Source organism: Fusarium keratoplasticum, chromosome 13, assembly GCF_025433545.1.
Source record: "Fusarium keratoplasticum isolate Fu6.1 chromosome 13, whole genome shotgun sequence".
Classification (NCBI taxonomy): domain Eukaryota; kingdom Fungi; phylum Ascomycota; class Sordariomycetes; order Hypocreales; family Nectriaceae; genus Fusarium; species Fusarium keratoplasticum.
Window position 1 is genome coordinate 395,657 of NC_070541.1, and position 25,548 is coordinate 421,204.

At 52.0% G+C, this 25,548-nt stretch overlaps 8 protein-coding genes across 8 annotated transcripts; 4 read left to right on the forward strand and 4 right to left on the reverse strand.

Annotated features, from left to right (window-relative positions):
- Nucleotides 1–433: 433 nt before the first annotated feature.
- Nucleotides 434–2,755, forward strand: NCS57_01448700 (Zn(2)-C6 fungal-type domain-containing protein; the record flags this gene model as incomplete). The annotated part of the gene is made up of 6 exons (XM_053064089.1): nucleotides 434–630; nucleotides 688–1,594; nucleotides 1,646–1,706; nucleotides 1,754–1,892; nucleotides 1,951–2,011; nucleotides 2,081–2,755. Exons 1-6 carry the CDS (start codon nucleotides 464–466, stop codon nucleotides 2,753–2,755), a joined length of 2,010 nt encoding a protein of 669 aa, XP_052906372.1. The 5' UTR covers nucleotides 434–463.
- Nucleotides 2,756–4,180: 1,425 nt separating this feature from the next.
- Nucleotides 4,181–5,558, reverse strand: NCS57_01448800 (uncharacterized protein; the record flags this gene model as incomplete). The annotated part of the gene is made up of 2 exons (XM_053064090.1): nucleotides 4,181–4,426; nucleotides 4,488–5,558. The coding sequence occupies 2 exons, from the start codon at nucleotides 5,556–5,558 to the stop codon at nucleotides 4,181–4,183; spliced, it is 1,317 nt and encodes a 438-aa protein (XP_052906373.1).
- A 677-nt stretch (nucleotides 5,559–6,235) lies between these two features.
- On the forward strand, nucleotides 6,236–7,916 carry NCS57_01448900 (MFS domain-containing protein; the record flags this gene model as incomplete). The annotated part of the gene is made up of 4 exons (XM_053064091.1): nucleotides 6,236–6,340; nucleotides 6,392–7,479; nucleotides 7,539–7,619; nucleotides 7,679–7,916. 4 exons carry the CDS (start codon nucleotides 6,236–6,238, stop codon nucleotides 7,914–7,916), a joined length of 1,512 nt encoding a protein of 503 aa, XP_052906374.1.
- A 312-nt stretch (nucleotides 7,917–8,228) lies between these two features.
- Nucleotides 8,229–9,489, reverse strand: NCS57_01449000 (uncharacterized protein; the record flags this gene model as incomplete). The annotated part of the gene is made up of 2 exons (XM_053064092.1): nucleotides 9,115–9,489; nucleotides 8,229–9,032 (listed from the first exon to the last, which is right to left on the reverse strand). Exons 1-2 carry the CDS (start codon nucleotides 9,244–9,246, stop codon nucleotides 8,229–8,231), a joined length of 936 nt encoding a protein of 311 aa, XP_052906375.1. The 5' UTR covers nucleotides 9,247–9,489.
- Nucleotides 9,490–12,201: 2,712 nt separating this feature from the next.
- Nucleotides 12,202–16,112, forward strand: NCS57_01449100 (uncharacterized protein; the record flags this gene model as incomplete). The annotated part of the gene is made up of 8 exons (XM_053064093.1): nucleotides 12,202–12,378; nucleotides 12,449–13,333; nucleotides 13,391–13,527; nucleotides 13,586–13,722; nucleotides 13,779–14,627; nucleotides 14,690–14,868; nucleotides 14,923–16,026; nucleotides 16,098–16,112. The coding sequence occupies 8 exons, from the start codon at nucleotides 12,202–12,204 to the stop codon at nucleotides 16,110–16,112; spliced, it is 3,483 nt and encodes a 1,160-aa protein (XP_052906376.1).
- A 2,426-nt stretch (nucleotides 16,113–18,538) lies between these two features.
- NCS57_01449200 (uncharacterized protein) lies at nucleotides 18,539–19,429 on the reverse strand (the record flags this gene model as incomplete). The annotated part of the gene is made up of 3 exons (XM_053064094.1): nucleotides 18,539–18,641; nucleotides 18,701–19,039; nucleotides 19,098–19,429. The coding sequence occupies 3 exons, from the start codon at nucleotides 19,427–19,429 to the stop codon at nucleotides 18,539–18,541; spliced, it is 774 nt and encodes a 257-aa protein (XP_052906377.1).
- Nucleotides 19,430–20,483: 1,054 nt separating this feature from the next.
- On the forward strand, nucleotides 20,484–21,416 carry NCS57_01449300 (Amidase; the record flags this gene model as incomplete). The annotated part of the gene is made up of 3 exons (XM_053064095.1): nucleotides 20,484–20,729; nucleotides 20,804–20,931; nucleotides 20,987–21,416. The coding sequence occupies 3 exons, from the start codon at nucleotides 20,484–20,486 to the stop codon at nucleotides 21,414–21,416; spliced, it is 804 nt and encodes a 267-aa protein (XP_052906378.1).
- A 2,312-nt stretch (nucleotides 21,417–23,728) lies between these two features.
- Nucleotides 23,729–25,339, reverse strand: NCS57_01449400 (uncharacterized protein; the record flags this gene model as incomplete). The annotated part of the gene is made up of 3 exons (XM_053064096.1): nucleotides 23,729–24,935; nucleotides 24,971–25,204; nucleotides 25,266–25,339. The coding sequence occupies 3 exons, from the start codon at nucleotides 25,337–25,339 to the stop codon at nucleotides 23,729–23,731; spliced, it is 1,515 nt and encodes a 504-aa protein (XP_052906379.1).
- Between the last annotated feature and the right edge of the window lie 209 nt (nucleotides 25,340–25,548).

A 25,548-nucleotide genomic window follows, 5' to 3' on the forward strand; every position in this document is an offset into this window, starting at 1 on the left:
TGTTGCCATCAATTCACCACACGGTTTTCCGCAGTAAGCTCAAGATTACCCCCAGTTCTGCCACCGGAGCAGAGCCCTGTCGATATTCCAGCCAAAGTTGCCCAAGGGGAGGGTGCGGAGTAGGAAAAGCAGCCTAGAGGGGCCTTGGTGCTTCGGATCTAAACAAGAAGCAAGCAGACCAAGCTTGAATGGGGTAATCTAGTTACAATAATACATCTAGGCAGTGAGGGTTGAGCAACAGGAGCTGATATCGAGATGTCGAGATCTGGGACTTGATCCGAGCTTAACCGGAAGGGGTGGTAATGCGGGGGAAAAGAAAAACCGCCCAGATAAGTTATCAGGGTTACCTCGACCCTGGCATCCAACATCTATCTACAGTCTTTATCCGGCTCGCTCACCTGGAACTCCCACAACCCCTCTTCTGGCTACCCCATCTCCCCTGCCACGGTGCCGTCGCAGCAAGATGCCGCCGCAAAGCGCCACGGGCCAGGCAAGAACTTCTTGCTCTCGATGCCATAAGCGGAAGAAGAGGTGCGATCGGGGCTTGCCACAATGCGAGAACTGTCGGCGAGCCTTTATCGCCTGCAGCTTCTTGAACGACGATCGAAATACTGCCTCGTATCCTATAGCGTAAGGAGTAACATGCAATCATATGCTGGTGTGCCGACTAACCCTGGATGTCTGCAGCTACGTGCGCGAACTTGAGAGTCGAGTCCAGGACCTGGAGAAGAAGCTCTCCTACCTTCGACGCACATCGCCTCAGACGGGACCAGGTGAAACCCCGTCGGCCAATGCCGTGACACAAGCAGCAACAGCCGTCCAAGTGACCCCAAGCGCAGTCCCGACCGGAAGTGATGCTGCAGCTGCTCCTGGGCAGGACGGCGGGCAGGATCTGCCTCTCCAGGCCCAAGACGAGGAGTGGAGTGGTCTGGCAATGCCATCGGAAGACGCCATACTCCCGGCCCTTCCCAGTCCTCCACAGACTTTGGACGGAGAACTAAAGCACCTTTCACTAGAAGCCACCGCCGAGCGACATCTCGGTTCTTCTTCTGGCCTCTCCTTCGCAAAGCTCACTCAGACAGTGCTCCGGAGGCTGACGCCGGACAGAGCCGACTTCGTCTTTGGAAACGATGGAGATCAAGACATGCTGGCACGCCTCAATATTGGCTCACCGTCGGATCTCTTGAACTCGCCCATGTTTGACAATCTGAGAGTGTCCATGCCGTGCGATCCAGCGTGGGTCAACGACTTTGTCTTCAACGACATTACAGAGCCAGATCATCACCTGGTCAACCTGAGCATTCCAACAGACCAGTCACACATCAACAGCCTTGTCGACTTTTACTTTTCTCACTCACACACTCTCTATCCTGTTGTTGATCGTGCCGAAGTCCTGTCGACTCTTCGCTGCGCCCGTGACGAGCCGCAATCGTCTTGGGCCCAGTCGCCGCTGTGCTTGTTCAGGATATGGATGGTACTAGCTATTGGGTCGACAGCATACTGCTCTATATCTCTGGCTGATGAGTCTGAGTCGATGCTGTACTACAACAAAGCCCTTACATATTTCGAGCCAGCTCTTGGACTCGGGGATATGGTAAGTTCTACTACACCTCCCAGGTCCACATCCGACTCACCCTTTGTCTAGGCTGCTTTAGAGGTCATTATCTTACAGGTGTCCTACTCTTTCTTCAACCAGCTGGGGCCGAGTAAGCTAGTACCCCTATACAGCATATCCGAGTGGCTGACAAGAAAGATACCTGGTTTCTCGTGGGAATGGCCGCCCGGATCGCTCTTGGCATGGGCCTCCAATCGTCATCATCTTGCGAGGGACTGCCTTTCGACGTGATTGAGAAGCGCAAGCGAGTGTTTTTCTCACTCTATATGATGGATCGGTGAGTCTGAGATTGTGAGTTTTTAGGTGAGAAGATTCTCAACTCTAGGGCACTACAGCGTGGTTTCAACCGCCCTCGGTCGACCGTTTGCAGTCCACGACGACGATATTGATATACTGGTATGTGACAGATCAGAGACGCATCTCCTTGGTATACTTTTTTGTGACCTTGCTCTGAGAAAACAATAGCCTTTCGCGCCAGTTGATGATGAAAATATAAAGCCCGATGGGATCCGGCCACAGACATCTCTCAACCCTTCAATCATGGCCATTCCTCTTCATATCCTGGCCCTGCGGAGGATCTCCAGCAAGATCAACAGACGAGTCTATTCCAACCCGGACACGCCTCGGCTGACACTTGCTGAACGAGAAGAGATCATCCGGTCTCTCCACAAGGAGCTGATCCAATGGCGTCGAGACATGCCGTTCCCTCTGCCCAAGGTCGACGCCCAGGTGCCACATCTGACGAGCACCTGGTACGATTTCAACTACTATACCCACCTTGCCATGCTCTATCGGCCAACACCACTGTTCCCTACTCTCGATCAGACCCGGATTAAAACACTCGCAGAGGCAGCATCTTTGTCGATCCGGCATGCCTCTAGTATGCACCAACAAGGCAGACTTGCATTCAACTGGCTGAACTTTCTCGCCTTGTATACTTCCACGATATCGCTGGTCTACTCCGTTACTGCACAGCCAGATGACCTCTGCAAGGTTCTGGAAGAGACAAGGGCAACCGACGACTTGCGCCTCTCGATCGAGTTGTTTGATACTCTGGGGATGAAGTTTGTAACGGCGAGGAAGATTAAGGCCATTTTCAGCAAGATCGTAGAGAAATACGAGGATTATCCGACTACATAGTAATATATTGCATATACTCTTGCTAAATTTTGCACCATATGGATCGGCCTGGTCAGAATTCAGCTCGTTTGACCAGGCGATAGATGTTGCCCTCCCGGGGATAACAAGCTAGTTACACGGGGAACTTGGGCAAGGGGGATGGGGGTGAAGGGGCTTTCCAGCAGATGGATCCATGATTGGAGGGTGTCTTGTAACTCGTCCAGGTCAGCCGTCTTTGATAACAGTATCATGACATCATCGTGTCCAGACTCTCTCAACAGCGGCGCTTCAAGAGAATGTTCGCTGGAGTCGCTCAAACCCCGCACTGGTGGAGTCTGACAACGCTGTTATCTGAGACCCCAGCCAAAGGCCCCTAGATCGTCGGAGCGTCCGACGTACCCTTATCGCGTGGGTCCGTGTCGTGAACCCCTGGCATGGTGTTCACTCACTGGTATCGGGTAGTCACCGCATCTTCTCCGCAAAGGCGAATCGGAGCTGCAATTGATGGTTGTCATGTTGTGTTGCCCGTTGTGTTATCAACTTAGCCCGCTGAGATGTTCCCCGGCACCACCAAATCCAGCCCCGAAAGTAGACCTAATTGACAAGCGTTGAACCTTGGGTGGTTCCAACTGTGCGGGTAAAGTCCAAGCCAAGCCTCTCATCTTCAGGGTTCTAGACGAGTAATGAATGATACGGTCTGGCACTGGCGAGACTGTAATGTCCAGGATTCAGAACAGCACTATGGGGAGATCCCTAGGACAACACTTTCACCTCGTAATGAAAGGCGCACATACTGTTGAATATCTAGGGCCTACCTCGACAAGTATGGGATACTTTCTGTTTCCAAATATAGTTAACCCCTTGAACCACTGGATATCCATAGCCAACCAACTGTTTCCGACTTTGATTCATAACCGCTTTCTTTGCCGTGATGTTGTCTTGTGCATGGCGCAGTTAGACAAGAGTTCGTTCTGCCGCGTTTTGTAATCTCAACAACGGCGACTATGAAAGAGACGGGTTGCACGTTAAATACATAGGGTATATCTTGAAGCTTCTAGTTAGGTAATACGAATGGCAAAATACAATATAGATGTCATGCAGCATGCCGCCCTCCTGAAGAGCTACATACCTCCGGCTACTTCGTAGGGCTCATCGTTAAGTTCTACTTTGCCTTATGCCATCTCTATTATCATTAGCTGCTAGCCCGGCACCAACTCAAAGGCAGATGAGTGCCATCTTTCTCGCTGAGAAGTAAAAGGCGCATGGCTGGATATGGAGAAAATAGAGAGCACATACGGTTATGGGAGCCCAAATGCAAAGTTTCTTTGTGGAAATCCACAGGTCAACGTCAGCAAGATAATGATATACGTTGCCACTGCTTCTAGCCAACATGGTAACATTATAAAGCTGGTCTCTGGGAAAAGGAAGCACCGGATTATCCATCCTTCAAATCAGCCCAAATCCCAGAACAGCTTTCCCTTCTTCAGACACTTGGGAAAAACCGGTATATCCCTTGAGCTTGGACTCGTCCGTCTCTACACCCGTACAGTCTGGGGGCGACCGGCCGGCGAGAGCAGCTTCGAGCTGTTCTTTGATATAGCGTTTGTTAATCGGAGTAGTCGGGCACGAGGCTATGTAGACCACGCTGGCATCTTGACAGCCCAGTTGGTCGGGATCCACGGCATGGCACATCTGGGCAGTATTAGCTTCTCTATTCCACAGTGGGCCGCAGATCAGCCTGGTAATTCCCTACATCAGTATGCCACCAGACAGTGTCACCTGGCTTCATGTCCGGGATGTACGAAAGACATTCCCTCAAGCGTAGGTGGGGATGTGAGCTTGGGCTTAACCGCTGGCTTTGCTCCTTGATGGTGCCTGGAAACCAGTTGGAATCCGGGTCAAAGGTCCATTTCTCGGCGTCCATCACGTCCTCTTGGTTGGGCGGGGGAGCGAAGAAAGGCCTCAGCATGAGATAGGCCACAGTTACCTTGACCTCTGGGTAGAGCAGCAGGGTGCCTTTTGTTGCGGATGTCTGCGTCAACGCCGTCCAGCCTTGGAACGAGCGGAAGACGACAGAGTGCGCCTGGGCCTTGAACAGGAACTGGTCAGCGTTCTTTCGGACGTCGAGATCATACGGATCATGCAGCTCCGGGTGGCCCGAGAAGATTTCGCCATAGACTTTGCGATACTGCGGATCCGCCCAGCGGCATAGACTGCCAGCGTCGATGTGCGGTCCCAGTCCAAGAAAGCTCTGCCCTGGAGGCCGGATACGGGCTGCATCGGTGTAGCTCAGGGGCTCGGGTGATGTCTCGCCCGACTTGTCGTGGTAGAGAGAGTTGAGGGCCCTCTGGACCAGGATGTGATTGGGATGGGTGCGGATTGCCACCTGGGTTGGGGAGTTGTAGACGTTGATTATGACACGAGACTCTGACGGCCAGCCCGGGATGGCGCCCTCGTTGTCTGTGAGAAAGGCCTTGAGGTCCTGGTACTGGTCAGTTGCCTCCTCCTCGCCGAGAACGCCCCGGATCACGCAGCAGCCGCTAGATTTCAAGATGGAACGCTGCTCATCCGACAGGCCATCGCGGGAGATATCCGCCAGCTCCAGGACAGGGATGGCATCACTGCCAAGCCTTGCCAGCCTCTCGGTGACGGCCTCGAGATCCTTGCATACCCTCAGCCAGCCCTGTCTCAGCGCATCTTGTCCATACTGCGCAATCACCTCGGCCTTGGCTGCGGTAGATAATGCGAATGTGTCCTCAGAGACGGTTTGGGGAGGTGTCAGGAATTCGCTCCAGGCTGGCCAGTTGCTAACTTTTCCAGACATTGATACTGGATTGTCACGTTGGGCTGCAAACGGATGATGGGCAGGATTAACCTGGTATAGGACTAGACAAGCCACGGGAAGATAGGGTGGTAGATGAGGCGTCGCTATTATCTTGTCTATATCAGGTTAATATACCAAGAGACAACGCCAAGCCTACTTCACAAAGAATCGGCAAGGGGCGGAGGTGCCGATGGAATAAGCCCAATTCAATTGGTGTGGCCTAAACCGCATCGGATTCACCGCCCCCGCCTTGTTGGATACTGGTTGCGGTTTGATAGGATAGATATCCGAACTCGAGTATCCCCAGAACAACCCTTACAATCCCTTTCTATGCTTTCTCAGAGTCGGATCGGTGGGAGAGGCGGGAGAGGGATCTAGGCGGACTCGCCGATCTCTCTTCGGATAACTTGGGGGACAGTCGATACACCAGGATAATCCATCGGCCCCATCGATATCTTCCCCGATATCTTAGCCGATAGGACCCTTAGCTCGCTAGCGAGGTCATGAAGCGCATCTTATAGCCTCGCAACGCGGGGATCGGGACTATAAGAAGCCAAGGCTGATCCATTGGCGGACAAGACATCAAAACTCCACTGAGAGACAGAACGTGGGACTGTAGGCTACTTGTGGAGAAACATCTCAGTCACTTGCATCCTCGTCCTCCCAACGCCGCCACCATGTTCGCCATCAGCAAGATGATGGCACTCATCTGCCTCGTCGCAGCGCTGAACTGTGCAACAATCGGCTACGACGCAAGCATGATGTCCTCCCTTAACATCCTGGTTTGTACTCCCTTCCCTGTGCCTTCACCAATGCTAACTCGTCGTCTGCAGTCCGAGTTCCAGACGCAATTTGACATAGACACAAACCTCAAGGGTCTGTTGACCGCCGCTCAGAACCTTGGCTCGATCGTCACCGGATTCTTCGTCGGTGCCCTGGTAGACAAGTATGGCCGCAAGATGGGCATCCTCATATCCTCCTGCCTCGTGCTCGTGTCCTGCGTCTTGCATTCCACGGCAACCACAAAGGCGCAGCTCTTTATCGGACGCATCATCGTGGGTATCGCCAAGTCAGTGGACATTGCGTCCGTACCGACCTACCTAGTCGAGCTGGCGCCACCCACGCGTCGAGGTTTCGTTGCCGGCCTGTACTGGGCGTGCTGGCTTCTCGGTGCCATCATATCCTCCGCCGTCGGCTACGGAGCGCGCAGCATTGCGGGATCTTGGTCGTGGCGTCTCATCTGCATCTGCATGGCCGGCCCTGCCCTGTCCTGCATCATCTGCCTCTTCTTTATCCCAGAGTCTCCTCGATGGCTGATCGCCCACGGCCGGGAGCAAGAAGGCCTCGGCGTTCTCGCCAGGTTCCACGGAAGGGGAGACGAATCGCATCCCTTGGTCACTTCGCAGTTCAGAGAGATCAAGGAGGCGATTACGTTTGAGCAGGAGAACCGGTTCGAGTCTTACAGGGCCTGGTGGAAGGCTTTCGTCGGGGCCAAGGAAAACCTCTACCGGGGCTTCATTCTCATGACCCTGGGCGTATTCGAGCAGACCATCGGCTCGAGTATCATCACCTTTTACCTGGGCAACGTCCTCGACCTGGCGGGCATCACATCGGAGAAAGAGCAGTTCGCCATCAACGTCAGCCAAAACTGCGTCGCCTTCCTGTCTGCCCTGGTTGGTATCTGCTTCATCGACCGGGTCGGCAGGGTCCCCATGCTGGTGGCCGGCACTACCTTCTGTGCCGCCGTTCTCGCCACCATGGCTGGCCTGACTGCGCGGGAGACGGACAATTCTGTCGGCCGTAAAGGCATCATTGCCATGGTGTACCTCTTCCAGATTGGATACTCGTCTACATGGACGCCCTTGTCGTTCTCGTACTGCGCCGAGATCCTCAACTTTACCATCAGGGCCAAGGGCATGGGGTGGGTTTCTGCTTCCCTGCTCTACTAGACATGTCACTAACGAGCTTGACTATGTATAGTATCTACAGCGTGTTTACTTCGTCAGCCGGCTTCTTCAACCAATACGTGATCCCCATCGGTCTGAGTGGCATTGGATGGAGGTGAGAATTGTCCTACAATCTATACTACAGGCCGAGTCAGCAAGACTAACCACATACAGGTTTTACATCGTCGGTACTGTTTGGAATGTTTTTGTCGCCATCGTCATCTTCTTCACCTACATGGAGACACGTGGTCTCACACTGGAACAGATCGACCAGCGTTTCAAGGGTGTCCCCCGTGACCAGCTTGTTGATATCACGCAGGTCTATTATGGAGTGAAGCCTATTACAGAGGCAGAGTTGGAGAGCAATGCAAAGAAGGATGTGAAGAACTCTGTCGAACCCTCGCAGGCTTGACAACAGATAAGCCTGAGACAATGGCGACGGCAACAAGCCCTGGTCATGAGTTTACTCATTGTGCGCCAAGCAGACTCCTTTCGCTCAACGCCCCAGATATCTCCTGCGGACTCGACATGTTCCAGTAGATTAGCTAGCCTTGTGGATATCAACTACTGCCTTGTGACCCTTCCTGCACCTTGGATCATCTGAGATTACTTCATCATGCATGCAATGATACGTTGACGGCGAGCCTTCTCAACACGTCTTTTACCCGGGGCAGGAAACTTGCACAATAGTTTAAAGAGGAGCTATATTTATCAACATTATAACTCAGGCCGGGGTATCTTGAGAAGAAATATCCAACACATCTGAAAGAAACATAGGCCAGTACTCATCCATAATCCATCGTCTCAACCGCCGCAACGCCAACAGCAATGAGTAACTACCCATTGGCGAGTCAGTCCCGCCAATACGCTCTCCCGTCATCAGCAAAGACTTGCCACTGCCATCCACGACGCTGGCCACAAATTGCCAGTTGTGACCCTGCACGATGATGCCCGGGAGGAACTCGATAGACCTCAAGCGTCCACGACGATTCTGCCTTAGGCTACGCCACTGGGCAGAGTGCCATGTGCCCATCTGCAGTTCTGCATTATCACCCTCCACTCCGGGACGCTTAGTCTCAATTGAGAGGGCAATAGGGCGCGTGCAGAGGTCCCCCAGGTCAGTGTGGTTGATGGACTGGGCGGGCCGTACTCTGCACAAGTCATTGATGGCCTGTTCCACATTGCTTCCTCTATCAGGCCGGTAAAAGATGCAAAAGTCAATCATCTTGGATGGTGCTTCTTCGGGTCTGTATTCCGTGATGATTTGCGCGGCCTGAGACCATCGAAAGTCGGCAGGCCCATCACTCGTGAACTGGCTTTTCCGGAAGACGCTTTGAAGGATCGGAGCATGAATTTCCCCATTCCAAGACGTCTCACATTCTCGATTGACTCTACACTCCTCAGCGCGCTTCATCATTCCTTTTACCCAATCGAACGGTGGTAAGAAGCTAGCTGTGTCCTCAGTCTCGGATCGTGCGGCTTCGTCGTGGTCGAAGGCGGATGGCGAGATTCTGGAACGGGGCGGCAACTGTATAGTCATCGAGGTTAGAGAAGGCCAGAGTAGACAAACAGATTTGGTGAGGAGAGGCGCAGCATCAAGGCATCCATACCTTGTTCTCGGGGGAAGCTGGCAGGATGCCCCGTCCTTCAGCAATATCCCGAAGCTCATTGAGCAGCTTATCAAGAGAGTCGGGGTATGTGTCGAGTATGAAACTGCCAGTGTTGAAGCCGGTGTCGTTCATTTGGGCATTGCGAATCTGTCGCGAGGGCGATGTGCGGCTAGACACTGATTTTGGCTTCTTCAGGGCGGGTGCGGAGCGACTGGAAACACTCGACGCCAACGACGAGGTGGTGCGTGCGGAGCCGGTCGAGATATGATGAGCCCATTCCTGAGGCTGGTTTTGTTGGAATCGATTGGGGCGTGGAGTGTTGTCATCGCCTGCTTCCTCTGATTGTGCTGAGTCGGTGCCGTCGTCGTTGGGATCTCTCTGTCGCTTCTGAGGGATGTCGGGGCCATGGCTGATTCAAGTCTCGTCGTCTCGGAGGCTGGCGGCGATGGAATCTTATGGGAGCTAGTGTTGAGCCTCCGTCGCTTGCGCGGTCGGCTTTGCTTGGTCTCGTTGACTGAGCTGGATTCGGCAGGGAAAGGGAGGGGATTGTCCTTCAAGTTGGTAATGGATGAAAGCCAGCTAGCAACGGCGGCTTCAGTCGCGTACATTCTGTTCTTGACACCCGGTAAGCCGCGTCATAAACTGGCAGTTGCCGATTGTGTCGCGTCGTCCCTTTTGAAGCGTTTGTTAATGTGACCTGAGATGGAGCGGGGTGATGATTGTTGTGATTTGTCGCCCCGCCAACTGCTGTGGCGCTGTGGCGTCATCTGATTACATCAGTGCGCGATAAGGGTACAGGGTAGGTCCAGCTTGAAGTTCACCTTGCAGATAATTGAGACAGAGAGGGCTTGCAATTCAGCCTTTTACGACAAGGTCGACAAGGGTATTATTACGGATAAGTTAACTCCTATCTGGTTGTTTAATCGCTGTCATGTTGTCATTTACGCTGCATCGTGCCGAGCATGCCATGCTCCACCCTCACTCCACAAGGCACAATCTGGTTACACTCCAGGTTATTCAGCCTCTAGAGAAGGTATTAGTACGAGACCTGGATCCTCAAGAGCGAAAATATGGCTGCTTTGTTTCTAATAAATGGTGTGGTTCATATTTGGGTAACCCGAGCTTCTCTTCTGGATATAAAGTGCATGTTAAATCCCCCTCCTATTACTCACTCTGTTAACCTATTCTTTTCTACCTCCTGCTGGGCGTTACGATTTCCGGCTTACCTGTGATATCACCTCTCATAAAAATCTCAGCTACCAGCATTATCCATCCTTAACGAGTCAAACTTTTGCTAGAGGGATCAATAACTTGCGGTATTTCATAGCGTCAGGCTTTAATGCTATGATATCTTAATAGTTATATTCTTCGCTCTTATGCCCCACAGAGACATCATTAATACCAACAGAAAAAGAGAATGAAACATGAGTGAATCGCCGTCCAAATGATTCTGGCGTTCCATAGTAGGTCGAGTAGTGGCTGCGAGTATGATCATATGTGAGCTGGCCTCGACTCGCTGCATCGAGGACCGCTATGCATCCTCCAAGTGAGATAAAGACCGCTCTTTCGAATGGAGAGTTTCAGATGTTCTTGACATATTTTCCTATTGCCTAAGCCTCCTTCTCGTGTCTTCGAGTGCAAATCGCATCTTTGTTGATTAAGACAACACAGTTCACACTGCAGACATTCAAGTCTCAAGCCAAGCTGCCCTACACTTCTTCTCTTACTCATCAAGACGGCTACTGGCGCTTGACAGGCGGCCTTGAAGCCCTCTCCATGGTGGCGAGATGTCCTCACGAGCTTTCCCGAGTTTTATTCAAGGTCCTGAACCAACACTCTCGAATTGGGACCAGCATTGCAACTCTCCATCCCATATTGCTAATGGTTTGGTCGGAAATTTGGCCATCCCGCAACAGGGCAGGTACAGGAAGCACCGATATCGCACAAAGTATCCTTCACATTAACCCTGTTGACCATGTGCCATCGCCAACGGACCAGGTCTTGATGTGATGTTGATTGGCAAACCAATCAGACCTTTGCAGTGAGTTCAATTAACCCTCCTGACATCTGATAAGCAAGGGCCCCGCCCACTAAACCTACAATCCTCCGGAAACAACCTCCCCTTGCGGCTTGGTAGCTTCTTGGCGGCTGATGCTAAAAGGTCTCGTGGTCCGAAGTATATTGCGCAACTCTTCTGCTTCTGGTTTGAGGTAATTCCTCCAACATGCTGATAAGCATCCTCAACTTGGGCAGGTGGTAGCCAGAATTAAACCATTCTGCACAATCATGCATAGGATCACACCTAGCCCATGTCAATCACCATAGTTGATGGTTTTAGCTTTCAAGATTGTTATGAAGAGCCACATCCCACCGGGTCCCTCATAACAATATCGGAGTCTCGGTGTTTGGCAAGCCCGTAGGGAACAAGACGCGGGATTTTCTACACCAGAGAACCGCCGCATCCTAACCAACCCTTGTCTGCGTGAAGTCGTTCTTCCAATGTCCGAGAGTGTGATTCCGTTTCTAGGGGCCCCTGGCATCACAAATCGGGTTGTGGGGGTGTTGGACCGAGTTCGGACCACGCAACAGAGCTTTGACTGGTCACCACGTGGTGCACTAGGCATATCATCCAGCTGCGTAGTTCGTCTTGGCAGGTTCGTGTTCCTGCAGAGAGTCGGACTAGAGAAGTAAGGTTATCAATATCGGAATGAAATGACACTCAAACGGCCGGCTAAACCCGATCCTTCGCTTGTTGGATGGGTCCCAACATCTGATTGAAGGAATCGTGGTTTCCACTGCAGCCAACTGCAGGGATTTTAAATTACGGCACTTGCTTTGGCTTGGACCACTGACATCTAATCTTATCAACAAGATCTTATCTGATCATCCCCAGCGTTTTCTTGCGGCTTGTAGAAGCTGGAGGGTCCTGTCCCATCTTGCTGCCTCTATAAAAATCAGCATCAGGTGCAGTATGTTTCATCAGAACGGTCGTCACAGCCTTTTCTCTACGTCCCACAATCCTTCTTCTACGGCCGTTCGTTCTCTACACCTTCCCATCGGCATCGCCTCGGTGTGGAACGTGTCAAGATGACATTCATCAGGTCGTTCTTCTTTTTGGCTCCGCTCCTCTTCTTTTCCAACCTTGCTCTTTGTGACGTCGTTGATACCCCGTTGGGCACTCCCAGCCCCATATCCGTCGAGACCACTAGATTCATTGTCGAGTTTTCCGGTTCTGCCAAGTTCAAGAGAGATGAGGGTGATGCTGTGTGTCCCGCCTCCCTTCCAGTCGTTTCGCGTGATAGATAAGACCTCTACTTACAGCTACATCATATAGGGCGCGTCCGAATTCTATTCGGTTCTGCAAGACTCGGGTCAAGATGTCACTCCATCACTTGTCTTTGACTCGGAAGTCTTTCGAGGAGTTTCGTTCGATGTAAAGAACGCCACCAACAACACACTTGCCGAGATTGAAGCTCTTCCAGAGGTTGCCAAAATTTGGCCCGCGGCATTCTTCCACCTGCCGGTTGAAGGGTCTGCTGCTGTTGCTGACAGCGATTCGCGACTCACATACCCTGCTTGGAGTGTTCACAACGACACCAATGTGGCTGCCATGCACCAGGCTGGTCACTTTGGTGAAGATGTTGTCATCGCAATCGTTGACTCGGGCATTGACTATACCCATCCCGCTTTCGGTGGCGGATTCGGTCCAGGCTACCGGGTCGAGGCAGGCTATGATCTTGTCGGAGATGACTATGTGGCTGGGGGTGAGTACAAGCCCGATGATGACCCCATGGACTGCTTGGGCCATGGAACTCATGTTGCTGGAATTGCTGCGAGTGGAGACTCGTACCTCCCCGGGGTGGCACCCAAAGCCCGTCTTCGTGCTTACAAGGTGTTTGGCTGTGGTGATGGCACCTACGAGGACACCATCGTGGCTGCATTTCTCAAAGCATACGAAGACGGTGCTGATGTGATCAATGCATCTCTCGGTTCAAACAGGGGGTTTCCGGACAGTCCAACAGCCCTTATCGCATCGACGATTGCAGCAGCTGGGGTTCTGGTCGTTTTTGCTGCCGGTAACAGCGGCTCCACGGGCCCTTTTTACACTAGTAGTGGCGGCAATGGCGTTGGAAGTCTTGCAGTTGGTAGTGTTCAAGCCGAGGACTGGGTTGCGTATCAGTTCACAGCTATTTCTTCCAGCGGAGAGACCCGAGATATTGTGAGTCACAACTCTTGCCGGCATTAACAGTAGCTAACAGCCATGTGAGCAACACAGGCTTATCTCAGCGACACCTTGAAGCAGTTCAACCTGAACGGCACTTTCGCGGCTTTCACTCGTCCCGACGTTCGAGAGAAAACTGCATGTACCTGGGATCAGCCCACTGGTCCCAAGGACTCTGTAACGGTCATCCCGTAAGTGAGCCATTATCTAAAGATGAATCTCATGGGCACTGATGAAGGAAAATTATAGCAAGGGCACATGCGCGTGGCAAATCCAGGACTCAAGTGTTATAGGAAAGACCAACAGCATCCTGTATATTCAGACAGAGTCAGGGGACTGGGAACGTCCAGATCGCGCCGTTTACAGAGAGGATCAACCTCAAAATTGTGAGTATGGAGAGCTGGCCTTATGAGTGATGTGACTGACAGGCTCTTCAACACAGCTGCTGTCATCCTGTACGAAGACGGTGACTGGATCATGAGCCAGGCTGAGGCTGGTTACGATGTCACATTTGAATTCATTCACAATAACCAGGCCATTTCTATCCCTCGTTCTGGCTTTGCAGGGGGGAGAATCAACGATTTCAGCTCTTGGGGGCCTACTCTTGATGCCAGGATGAAGCCTGAAATCTCGGCCCCTGGTGGCTCCATTCTGTCTACCTGGCCTGTGTCTTCGGGGTCATGGGCAACCTACTCGGGCACTAGCATGGCAAGTCCCTACGTTGCGGGAGTCGGAGCTCTTTTCTTCGGTTCCCGCGGTGGTCGCTCTGCTCTGGGCCCCAAAGCTGCCCAGATGGCTGTCGATCGTATCATCGCCAGCGGAAGACCGGTCCAACACAACGATGGAACCAGCAATCCTGCGTCTGTTGTTAGACAGGGGGCAGGAATTGTTGACGCTGCCTCTGTCATTCTGTCGGGCACCTCTGTCAGTCCGGCAAACTTGAATCTCAACGACACGGTTCACTTCAACCCGTCTCACCAAGTAGTTCTCACCAACTCCAACGACGAGACGGTCACATACCAAGTGACTCACGAGGCGGGCATCACTATACATACCAAAGGAAATGGGGATGCCTGGGTCTCCAGTGAGCCTTCGTACTCCAGTGACGAGGGTGAAGTGGCCACAGTTTCGCTCTCTGATGATACCTTCACCCTCGGTGCCGGCGAATCTGCTACTCTCCACCTTGAGTTTGTCGAGCCTGCGACCGTCAGCGCCAGTTATCTCCCTGTCTACGGTGGCCGCATCCTTTTCGGGGGCTCGAACGGCGAGGTTGTTTCTGTCACCTACATGGGTAAGTCGGCATCTGAGCCACCACGTTAGCATCTGGGGGTTACTGATCCTAATGCACAACAGGTATAAAAGGAAGTATATACGCAAGTGACACTTGGGAGATGGATCGAGGGGTTCCAATGTGGCTCAGTGGCTATGGTGGTTTGATGGAAGAGGGCTACGAGTACTCGTTGGAGACCGGCTCCGATGTGTTCCAGCCCTATTTCAACATCCTGTGGTCCACTCGCGAGATTGGCCTTGACGTAAGATTTGGGTTTCTGACTCGTTGAGAAACTGCGGCTGACTTACCCGGACAGTTTGTGACCAGGGATTGGGAGCCCAGTGACTGGGTGTATCCGCCTGTTGCCGGCAAGAACAACTGGATTGGCTCGGTTCGGACTCGGCCTAGTGGTCTCAATGATGAGATTATCAACTTCCCCTTGGTGAACTATCCTCGGGTCTCTGGAGCTTTCTATGTGGCACCCCAGGGATACTTTGCCAACGGCTCATCAATTCCCGATGGCGAATATCGGCTCCTTGGCCGAGCAGTCCGTACCTTTGGAGACTTGAACAACCTCGACGACTGGCAGTACGCGCTTTCACCGTGGTTCTCCGTGAAACGAGACATCAAGCCTACGGACACGACAACCTCTGAAGTCGCAAGTGCTACCACCCTTGCGAGTAGCGTCACCTCGGATGCTACGACTACTTCCGAGGCCCCTGTATGCACGGCTGGTGCTCCTCGCGCAGTGTCTCTGACGGCATATGTGGGAGATGCTGAGGACGGCTACAAGCTTTATCTCTATTCAGATTTTCTGGCCGCAGATCTCCGTAGTGAGCAGTCACCTCTGAGATGGGAGCTTACAGAGGACGGCCATCTCCAGTCCAAGTCTCTGACTACCGGTGCGGATATCTTTGCCGCAGTCCACACCAACACCAATAGCTTGGTATACATGTATCCCGCATCACGCATCACGGGGGCGTGGTCACATCTTGCGTGCCGCGTCACTACTGAGGGCATACTGAGCTGTGTGTCTGGCGAGAAGGACAAGTTCTACATCTGCGATCTCGACGCAGGTCTCATGCGCCACGGCCCGACTATCGTGGACGGCTGCACAGCTCTGACATTCAAGGTCGAGGACCTTTCGGATCCTTGCGCCACTACTTCTGTCGCCTCAGTCACTTCTGATACGCTTATAACCACCACTGGTAGTGTTTCAGGCTCGACCACAGAATCCTCTGCTGAATCTACGCTGACGGCTTCATTTGCCAGCTCCATCACGACACTGGATGCATCAACTACCAGCATAGCTACCGCCACCAGCGAGGTCACCACGTCGACAGAGGACATGATCACATCTCAGACTACTTCCGTTTCCTGGGAGAGTGAAGGACCGACGGATTCTACATTCGCCGATTCCGTATCGACGACTGGCGTTTTTTCTGAATGGAGCTCGATGCCTTCAGACTTGACTATCATTACGGAATCTAGTACTACCTCCTCTGAACCAAGTACTACCTGGGGTACCAGTACCTACACCCTCGAGTCAAGTGCTTCTTCCGAATCGAGTGCTGGTACCTCTGAGCCAAGCTCTGCTATCTCTGAATCAAGTCCTACTACCTCTGACTCAAGCACTGCCTGGGATACCAGTGGTTCTACTTCAGGGCTCAGCACTGCGTCTACCTCGTCTTCAGAACCGATCATTGTCTCTGAATCGACAACTACCTTGGGACCAAGCACAGCATCGGAATCAAGTGCTGAGATTATATCCACCAGCGTCAACAAGCCATCCGAGAGCTCTTGCATTAATACAACCTCTCAGGGCGCCACTGTATCCGTTACGGGGGACCCAGATTCTTCGCCCCATATATCAGCCATTCCGACCTCGACAACAGCAGAGACGATTTCATCTCTCGAGACAAGCACAAGGCAGTCTTCCACTGAATCAGACAGCTCCATCTCTTCCAAATCTTCAAATATTCCTTCTTCACCTCCTGATGCCACACTGTTTGAAACTAGCTCAGGCGTTCAGACCCATACACAGCCCCTTTCGAGCCTGTCCTCCGCCTCAGCCCACACTTACAGTACTCGGACCCAACACTTGACAACATCGACCATCTTTACCACCAACACCATCACTATTACAGCATGTCCCTCAAGTGTGGAGAAGTGTCCTGCGTCTGACTACACGGTGGTGATCACTACCAAGATTCTTGCCATCAGTACGACAGTTTGTCCGCTTTCGTCGACCGACGAGATCTCTTGGATTGCTTCAGAAACGAAACGCCTCGGCAGTACTGGTGGATTGAGCGCCCCAACCACCAAGACCCCACTTGTCACTATCACCAGATGTCCTGGTGGCATCTCCCACTGCCACAAGTCATTCAAAACAATTGAGACTCTTTATATGGCTACTGTGGAAAGTGAAGAAGGTCCCAGCACACAACTGGCGAAGGTCTCGTCGCACGGATGGGACAGCGATTCCACCAGGTCAGCTATACCTATCCAACCAGCTGAATCCAAGGTCTACGCCTCAATACCTACAGGAGTTTCTCCTCGCTCTTCTACGGGGGCCTTGCAAAGTTCTGCTCCTGGACATGATGGAAGCAGCCAGCGTCCCAATGGTGGACAACAGCCCACCAATGATGGTAGCGCAAGGCCTTCCACTCTTGATACGAATGGTGCAACGATTCAGCCAAGCGGTGAGTCAACATTGAGGGTTTCTGGCACTGTTACTAGTGCTGCCACCGGTCCTAGTTCTACTCAACTAGAAACAACTGAAGGGCCTACAGCTGTTAGTAACAGTGCATACCGGCAGAGTTTTAATGTTTTTATTATTGGAGCTACTTTGATCCTTTCTGTCTTTAATCTTCTTCTATCATAGCTTGAATATTAGTTATAGCTCTATTGATAAAACAGCAGCCACTGTGTTAGCAATGGGATATAATACCAAGTTGGGAGAAAAGTATACTATGCTATTTTAAGCTACTAGGTAATTTCTTTATGTATAGAAAAGGGCCAGGGGCAGCTTTGATGGCGATTGCATGCACGTGACCACATTTGAAGCTGTGTACAGGGTCCAATCTGACGGATTTAATCTCCCCTACAAGATATATCTCCAGTCCCCACTTCCTACGAGCACAATAGCTGTAGCATCGCCCTCCTGAATCTTAAGGTTCTGTCTCTTGAGATACCACCTGTAGAAAAGCACGCCGCCGATGGCTAGGATCGCAGAGCCACCCTCCACGCCCACGGCCATCGGATATCTGTTGGCTTGACTGGCAGGGAAGAGATAGCCGCCGACAACGTTGCCAAGGTTTCCAATCATGTTGATTGAAGCGATTGACGCCGCGAGCTTCGGGGGTGGGAAGGGGATGCAGCTTCCAATCCACGCCAAGTTGATGTTGGAGGCACTCGTGATGCCAGAGATCATCATGATACTCGCAACAATGCGAGCTGGTACAGAGAGAGTTGCACCCATAATTGCCAATCCAACTATGCACACCGAGAGGTTTACGACGATGTGCCATGTGCGCTCCTTCACCCTGTCTGCGTGCCAGCAAGTGACCAACACGATGCAGAAGCCACTCAGGTAGGGCACAGATAGAAGAGCATATGTTACCTTTCGCTCAAATCCAAGGGTTGCCATGATGGTGGGGAAGAAACTACGTGTGTAAGGTCAAGCGGCTCGAATGTGGGCGGAGAAGGAGACATACTTGGTAAATGAGGCGCATAGTGTGATGAGGAGATGGTTGAGCATCATCAACCACACTTTGGGATCCTTGATCATAAGCTTGAGCCCCTGTGCCATTGTGGTATCGTTGGATGCATTGACGCCTGTGTCAGACATCATTCGATATTGGGCAACAATGCGTTCTTTCTCAGTGAGCCGCCTAGGTCGTGGGGTCAGCACTTGATGCAGCAACCCAGGGTCAAGCCTTGTCCACTTGCCGTGTGTTGTGCGGATAGTTTGGAAGCACAAATACAAATATGAAGGCGAACACGATTGTCAATGAGCCCTCGATTATGAACAACCTAAAAACATGTCAGGTCTCTCATACACTCTGTCGTCCACTGCAAGAGAGTATACTGACCATCGCCAAGACGATATTCCAGCCACATCAGCCATTTCCTCAGTAATGCCAATGGCCACCAACCCACCAAATGAACCTGACAACATGCTACCACCGAAAAGTAGGGCCACTCTCAGACTAAGTTCATTGGGCTTATACCAGGAAGAGCACAGAAAGACGGCGCCAGGGAAGAATGGTGCCTCACAAAAGCCAAGAACAAAGCGAACGGCGAGTAGCCCTTCGTAGTTTTGAACGGCTGCTGTGACTCCTGATACAACTCCCCAGACAGCCATGGCAAATGGCAGATACAGAGATGGGCGAAGCTTGGACAAGAAGAGGTTGCTTGGCACTTGCACGAGCCTACAGGAGATTAGCTGAGACGAGGGGGAGTTGGATTCATCTCTTGGGGTGAACTTACAGGTACCCGACAAACAAGATGGAAATGGATGTTCCAAACTGAACAGAGGAGAGGCCGAGCTCCTGGGAAATGCCAGCCAGTTTCGCGATTGGCAGAGCATTCCTGTCAATGTAGTTCAGAATGTACATGATCATGAGCGAGGGGAAGAGTCTAAGGTCGAGTTTGAGCTTAAGCCTTTTTTCCACCGCCTGCGCCTCATCTGGGGTCATCATCAGGTATTCATCTCTGATACGAGCGGCTTCGTCATTGAGGACAAAAGCCCCATCGACGATCGCGGCCTCGCCCTCCTTCTCGGAGGCCCTGTCGCTTTTGATGTCTGGCTTGTCGAGCATGATCGTACAGGTCCCGAAGCCGGATGAAGAAAGAAGAGTCCGTAGTTGAATTTGAAAACAGTAGTTTATGAATGAATGCTGACCAGAGACTCAACAGCATAACACCATATTTATAACTCGAGCGGTAACCATGTTGTTGGCCAATCCGCTCAGCCTTGGATAGCCTTATTAAGAGATATTGGGCCGAGTCAGTACGTAGAGGATTGCGGGCTGAGTTCGATCCACAGAGCTCCAGCGATAAGGCGAAGGATTTGAGCCTGTCGCGGAATAAGGTAACCGAAGTTTGAGTGCGAGGACGGATGAAGCAAGGATCAGCACGCCACTGCAATGCTGACAACTCGAGCGCGAGCCGAGTCGTCGGTATTGATCCGAATGAAGTCTCCAAAAGAGTCCAGGGGCACAATAAAGAAGGACACTGAGCCGAGTCATTTACTCTAAGAATGCGCCATTCCTATAGCGACTATTTAACAGCTGTACGCTACACGATGACGATTGAAGAAAATTCAGCTTGGTGTGTCTTGACTTGTGATCCGAAAGAACGGGTACCAAACTGGTTGTGAGCCGCCCAAATGACCCGTCGCCCAGAAATCGTTTAAGCCCTAGGCACTCGCGACGACAGTGTCAATACCATACTTCCGGAGTGTGCTCTACCGGACCCTTTGCCATCAAACGTCCAAGGCCTTCCCGCCCAGATACTCTCTGCCGATGAAATTGCAATCACGGAGTGTGATCCGGTAGTGTTGGTTGGGAAACTTCAGTCCAAAGAGTGGTCATGTGAGACAGTTGTCCAGGGGTTTCTTAGGCGAGCAGCATTGGCACAGAAGACCGTAAGTCTTGTCTACCCAGAAGCAGCAAACAACATTCAATGGTATTACACAAGTTGTTGTGAATTTGTTAACTCTTTCAATTTCAATATCAGACCAACTGCATCACTGAGCTTCTCTGGAAAGAGGCCATTGCCCGAGCTCGGCATCTGGATTCGTTGCCGCAACCAGCTGGCCCCCTTCATGGCCTGCCAATTTCAATCAAAGAACAATTCGGTGTTCCTGGTAAGATGAACAACAACGGCTTTGTGGCCTGTTGTGGTCGTATCCAAGGTCCTCCTTGCAGCCTACATGACGTTGTTGAAGGATGTGGCGCCGTCATCTTTGCGAGAACAACCCAGCCGCAGTCAGTGATGCATCTCGAAACGAACAGTAACATCTACGGCCGGACAGTCAATCCATGGAACCGCAATCTCAGCGCAGGTGGAAGCTCTGGAGGTGAAGGTGCTTTGGTTGGCTTTCGCGGGAGCCCTCAGGTGAGTCATAAACCGCATTCCACCATCCAGGCTATTGGTCACGCTCACTTAATAACACTGAGTCATTGTGTCAGGGTCTTGGCGGCGACATTGGCGGCTCGATCAGATCTCCCGCCGCCAACAATGGCGTCTACGGTTTCAAGCCGACACCTTTCCGGGTTGGAAACACTGGTGGCATGGGCCTCATAGTTGGCCAAGAAGGGTAAGACTCATCATGCATGACGGGGTATTCAAGAGCTATGCTGACAGTCCTGTAGCATCATAGGTTGCATTGGGCCGTTATCGCCAACTCTCTCTGGCATTGAGCTGTTTATGAAGGCCTACCTCGACACCATGCCGTGGGTTAGAGAGAATTATCTAGTCCCGATACCTTGGCGAGATGTTGAGCTCCCAAAGACACTCAAAATTGGTATAATGTGGTCTGATGGAATTGTCAAACCCCACCCACCCATTCACCGAGCCCTTTCACAGGTTGCCAACGCACTCAAGTCGGCCGACTTCGAAGTTGTCGACTGGCAGTCCAAGGACCACGACGAGTGCTGGAAGCTAACGAGCGCCCTGTATTATGAAGATGGAGGCGACCGCCTTCGATATATGCTGAAGATGGGCGATGAGCAAGTGTTGCCCTTGACCGAATGGCTACTGGGTCAAGAGGAGGTGAAAGCTAGAAGCGTGGAGGAAGTTTGAGGCGTGAGTATTGCCCAGAACGCTTGTACGCCAACCGCACCTACTGATGATGATACCTGTCAGCTGAAAGCCAAACGCAACGCCTACAGGTCAATGTACAATCAGCATTGGCTTGACACCGGAAAGGATGATGGTCATCCTGTAGATGCCATTCTTTGTCCTGTTGGCCCTGGATGTGCACCCCCGCATGATCAAGCCAGATATTGGAACTACACCTCGCAGTGGAATCTCCTTGAGTATCCAGCCATTTCTTTTCCAGTAACCCAAGTCGACACGCGATTGGACATACCAAACGACGATTACGTGCCCATGAACGAGCTCGACCGCTTTAATCATGATCTTTACACCACGGCTGAGCGGTATGTGGATGCACAGGTTTCGCTACAGCTCGTCACTAGACGATATGAAGATGAGAAATGCATAGCTGTGCTGAGAGAGATTGAGGCGGTATTCAAAAGAGGAACATGCTAAGCTATTGACTTGCTGGTCATGAATATCACGCCATCTTGTGGACAAGTTGACCGACATCAATGAGATGGTTCTCGGGGTATCAAGAGACATGTATCAATCATTACTACGTCTTCAAGACATTTCCATACAGCCACGGCTGAAAGATACTCAAAGTCCATTGCCCTAGACGCCACAAAGCCACAACCTGGCAACAACCAACCACGCTTCCGACAGCAGCCCGAAGACCCTGCGTGACACCAGTGGCATCAGAGCTAGCGAAACTAGATCGCCCGCCACCGCCAGCGGGAGAGACAGTACCGGCGTTCTGGTACTTCCAGGCCAGGGTAGCACCACTGCCGCCGCCTCCTGATCCACCTCCGCCCCCGGCAGATCTCGGGGTAGGAACACCAGCTCCGCCGTCATGGCCGGACCCTGAATTTCCATTGCTGGCTTGATCCTGGTTTCCTCCATACGTTCCACCGGCACCGGGGCCAGTACTTGTACCCCCACCACCTCCACGTATAACTGCATAGTAACCGCTTGTCCCAGTATTTCCCTCACCAACAACATATCGGGAGACGCCTTGTTGCCCGGTAAGCCCAGCGTTGCCCTGATTGTCGTCGTTATTGATTCTGAGGTCGTTCCCCCCTGAACCCTGCACGACACTACCTCCTCCATTATACGGGACCACATTCTGGCCGCCATGGCCACCTGCAATCTCAAAGCGCATGCTTCTAGCACAATCCAGCACTATCCATGAGGCCTCTCTACCCTCTGAACCACTGGCTGACATGGTTCGGATTTCCGTAACGGCACATGATGTTGTAGTAGATGTGGTAGACAGGGGGGAAAGCTCTGACGTTATGATAGATGTGGTGTGTAGGGAGGAGGTGTCTGATGACATAGGCCTGATGGCGGAGTGGTTGACCGCCTCAATGGAGTTGCAACCGTACTTGTGACTGTGACACAGCTCTCGCAGGGAGGTGATTCCTCTGGGTTCCCGGGAATGTATGGCTGGCCAGGGTTACTCGGAGGATTGTCAGGACGTCCGGATGATACCAAACCCAAGGTCGATTGGGTTGACCGGGTTGTTCTTGACTCGGTACTTCAGCCGATCCTGGGCACCTGGCATAAGTTCTTTTTTGGTAATGTTCGTTATCTGGAGGATTTCTTCTGTGCGAAGGAAATTTTCGTTCTTACCTGGTCCCCATGGAAATGAAAGCCTTCCCATCACAAACGATTTCGTATGGCTGGATTTCGAAAATCTCAACTCCTCCGCCAGGGCAGGCGACTTGGCCTGGAGCCGCAAGAACAGTTCTCAGCAGACTCAAGACCGCACACTGCCCGGAAAAGGACAGAAGATGCATCTTGGTTGGTGTTATGGAACAAAGCGAAAGTGTTGTAGGTCTGTCAAGTAAAGTGGGAGTGGTAATATGTGCGTTGTAGTGTCGGGGGGTTGATATTTCGTATACGCCAGAGCTATATTATATAGACCATTATTTCGGACTGCCATCTGCATTCAATCTCATCCAAATCCATCCGGATCCTTTTTGCGCAAGCCTTAGTTCGGACACTGCGGGATACTGATCGCCGATCCCATTAGAGTGCTTCTGAGACTCCAAGCACCATGTCGGCCAAAGTGTCCTCACAAGCTCGTGTACTCATGCAAATTCCCCCTATTACCGCGGCATCGTTTAGGATCGTTAGATAGAAACGTCACCCGAGCCTCGGTTTTCTGGCCCAGTTATCCCATCGAGGGCCGGGCTTCAACTATAACAAAGAACACATTGCCACCCAAGCTTCACAGAAACCTAGGCAATGCCCTCACCACTTCCACGCACCAAATAATCTGTTCATTTCAGTCAATCCAGCCTGAATAACCTCTTCATATAGCTCCTCTTCTCCCCAGTTGTTGCTCGATGCTGAACTAGCAGCTGCAGAACATCACTTAGATACTGGCCATAATCGCCATCGCCTCTGCTACTCGCATCACATCCACGCTCCTTGACCATGGACACAATACCAGGTTGTCGTACCCCGCGCTCGAGAAGAAGACTGACTGCCTGTAGCCTCTGGAAGTACGATATCTTCGGCAAGTTTGGTTGGTCAAAAACCGCTAGCGCTCCGGGAGAACTATAAGCTCCAGGTCCAAAGATGGCCTGCTCGAGCAAGGCTATGGAGCGCTTCTGAGGTACTGGGTGAAAGGGTGTGGTCTTATCTCTGAATTTGTAGCGAGTGTACGGGACAATGGCAAATTGCGCCATCAAGCCATTAAAGGTATTCGCTCTCACGCCTTGGGTTTTCATAGGCTGGTACGATGCCCAAGATAGCTTGACAGAAGAGTCGGTGTCTTCCAGGCCGATGAAGGTTGTAAACCTTTTTGCACATGCATCATGAAACCTATCAAGAGCGGTAGTCAATGCTGAATCTGAGGTAACGGCGGGGTCAATGTGAGACGCGTAATGCAACCCTTTCGTCACATCCTCCCAGTAGGCGGTACTGCCCGGGAGGTCGGTTGGCTCCCAGTTTTCCACCTGAATAGCTTCTGCCTGAAGGAGGCAGTAGTGAGAGTCAAGGTCTGGGGCGCTCACGGATTTGAGTTGTTCCCAGACACGGGGTTGGTTTACCCACTCTACCGCTGTTCGGTGGATGTACTCAATAGTTTGTGTTTGAGGTACGAGTTCCAGGATGCCTCTTGTACGAGCCCCGAGTCTGCGTTTGACAGAAGCCTGTACCTTATCCATATCTAATGACTGGACATGGATGGCGGTTGATCCACCTCTAGTCTCATCAGCGAGCCAGAAGGTCATCCAGTCGAGTGGCTGGGATGCCAGAACGTAGAGCTGCAGAGTTGCAGACACTTCGGGCAGCAGTCTCCTGGGAATTGCCGCGTATATAGCATCGTACAGACTCTCAATTTCACTTGGCATCGTGTCAAGAATCGCTTTGAGCGGTAGGCTCGACCCATCGAGAAGATTTTCTGGAAGTGTCTGGGTCACCAGTGCAGTCCAGAGGAAGACACCCTTGGCTTTCTTCACAATGTCTTCAAGCAGCTGGTCACCACCGCCCCTGTACAGATCGTTGAGCTCTTCAAAAGCAACCACTTCGAGAAAGTGACCTCAACAAAGGCCTGGATACCAGCATCCGTCAGAAGATGCATCTGCAGTCCCGGGCTACTTGCGAAGGCGTCGCTGAACTGTGGCCAAGGCCGACTAGCAACACAGACTTTGACGGTTCGGTGAGTAGATATACTTTGTATCCTCTGGCATAAATCAACATGAGCGATATCAAACTCATCCAGGCCATTGATGAAGAAGATGAGAACGAGGACCTCCTTCCTTGAAAGTCAGTAAGCGCGCAAAGGATTCCTCCAATTCCCAAGTGGTCCAGGGAGGGAACGATTCAATGTCGCGAACTGCGTGGAACAGGGACCAGCGTCGTGGGCAGATGTAGGGCATCATGCCAGGGCTCATGACGAGCACCTGGTGAAGGAGGGTGCGTAGCAGCCCATCTACTGACCTTGCCATCTCCGCTCCTGGTTTCCACGTATAGTACTTGATCTTCTATAGCGGAGATCCTCGAGACCACTTCTATAGGTGATTATCCAATGCTTCATGATGTAGGATAGACTTCATCATGGTGGATTATCCAGAGCCAGGCTTCCCTGTGATCCAGTAGGGGA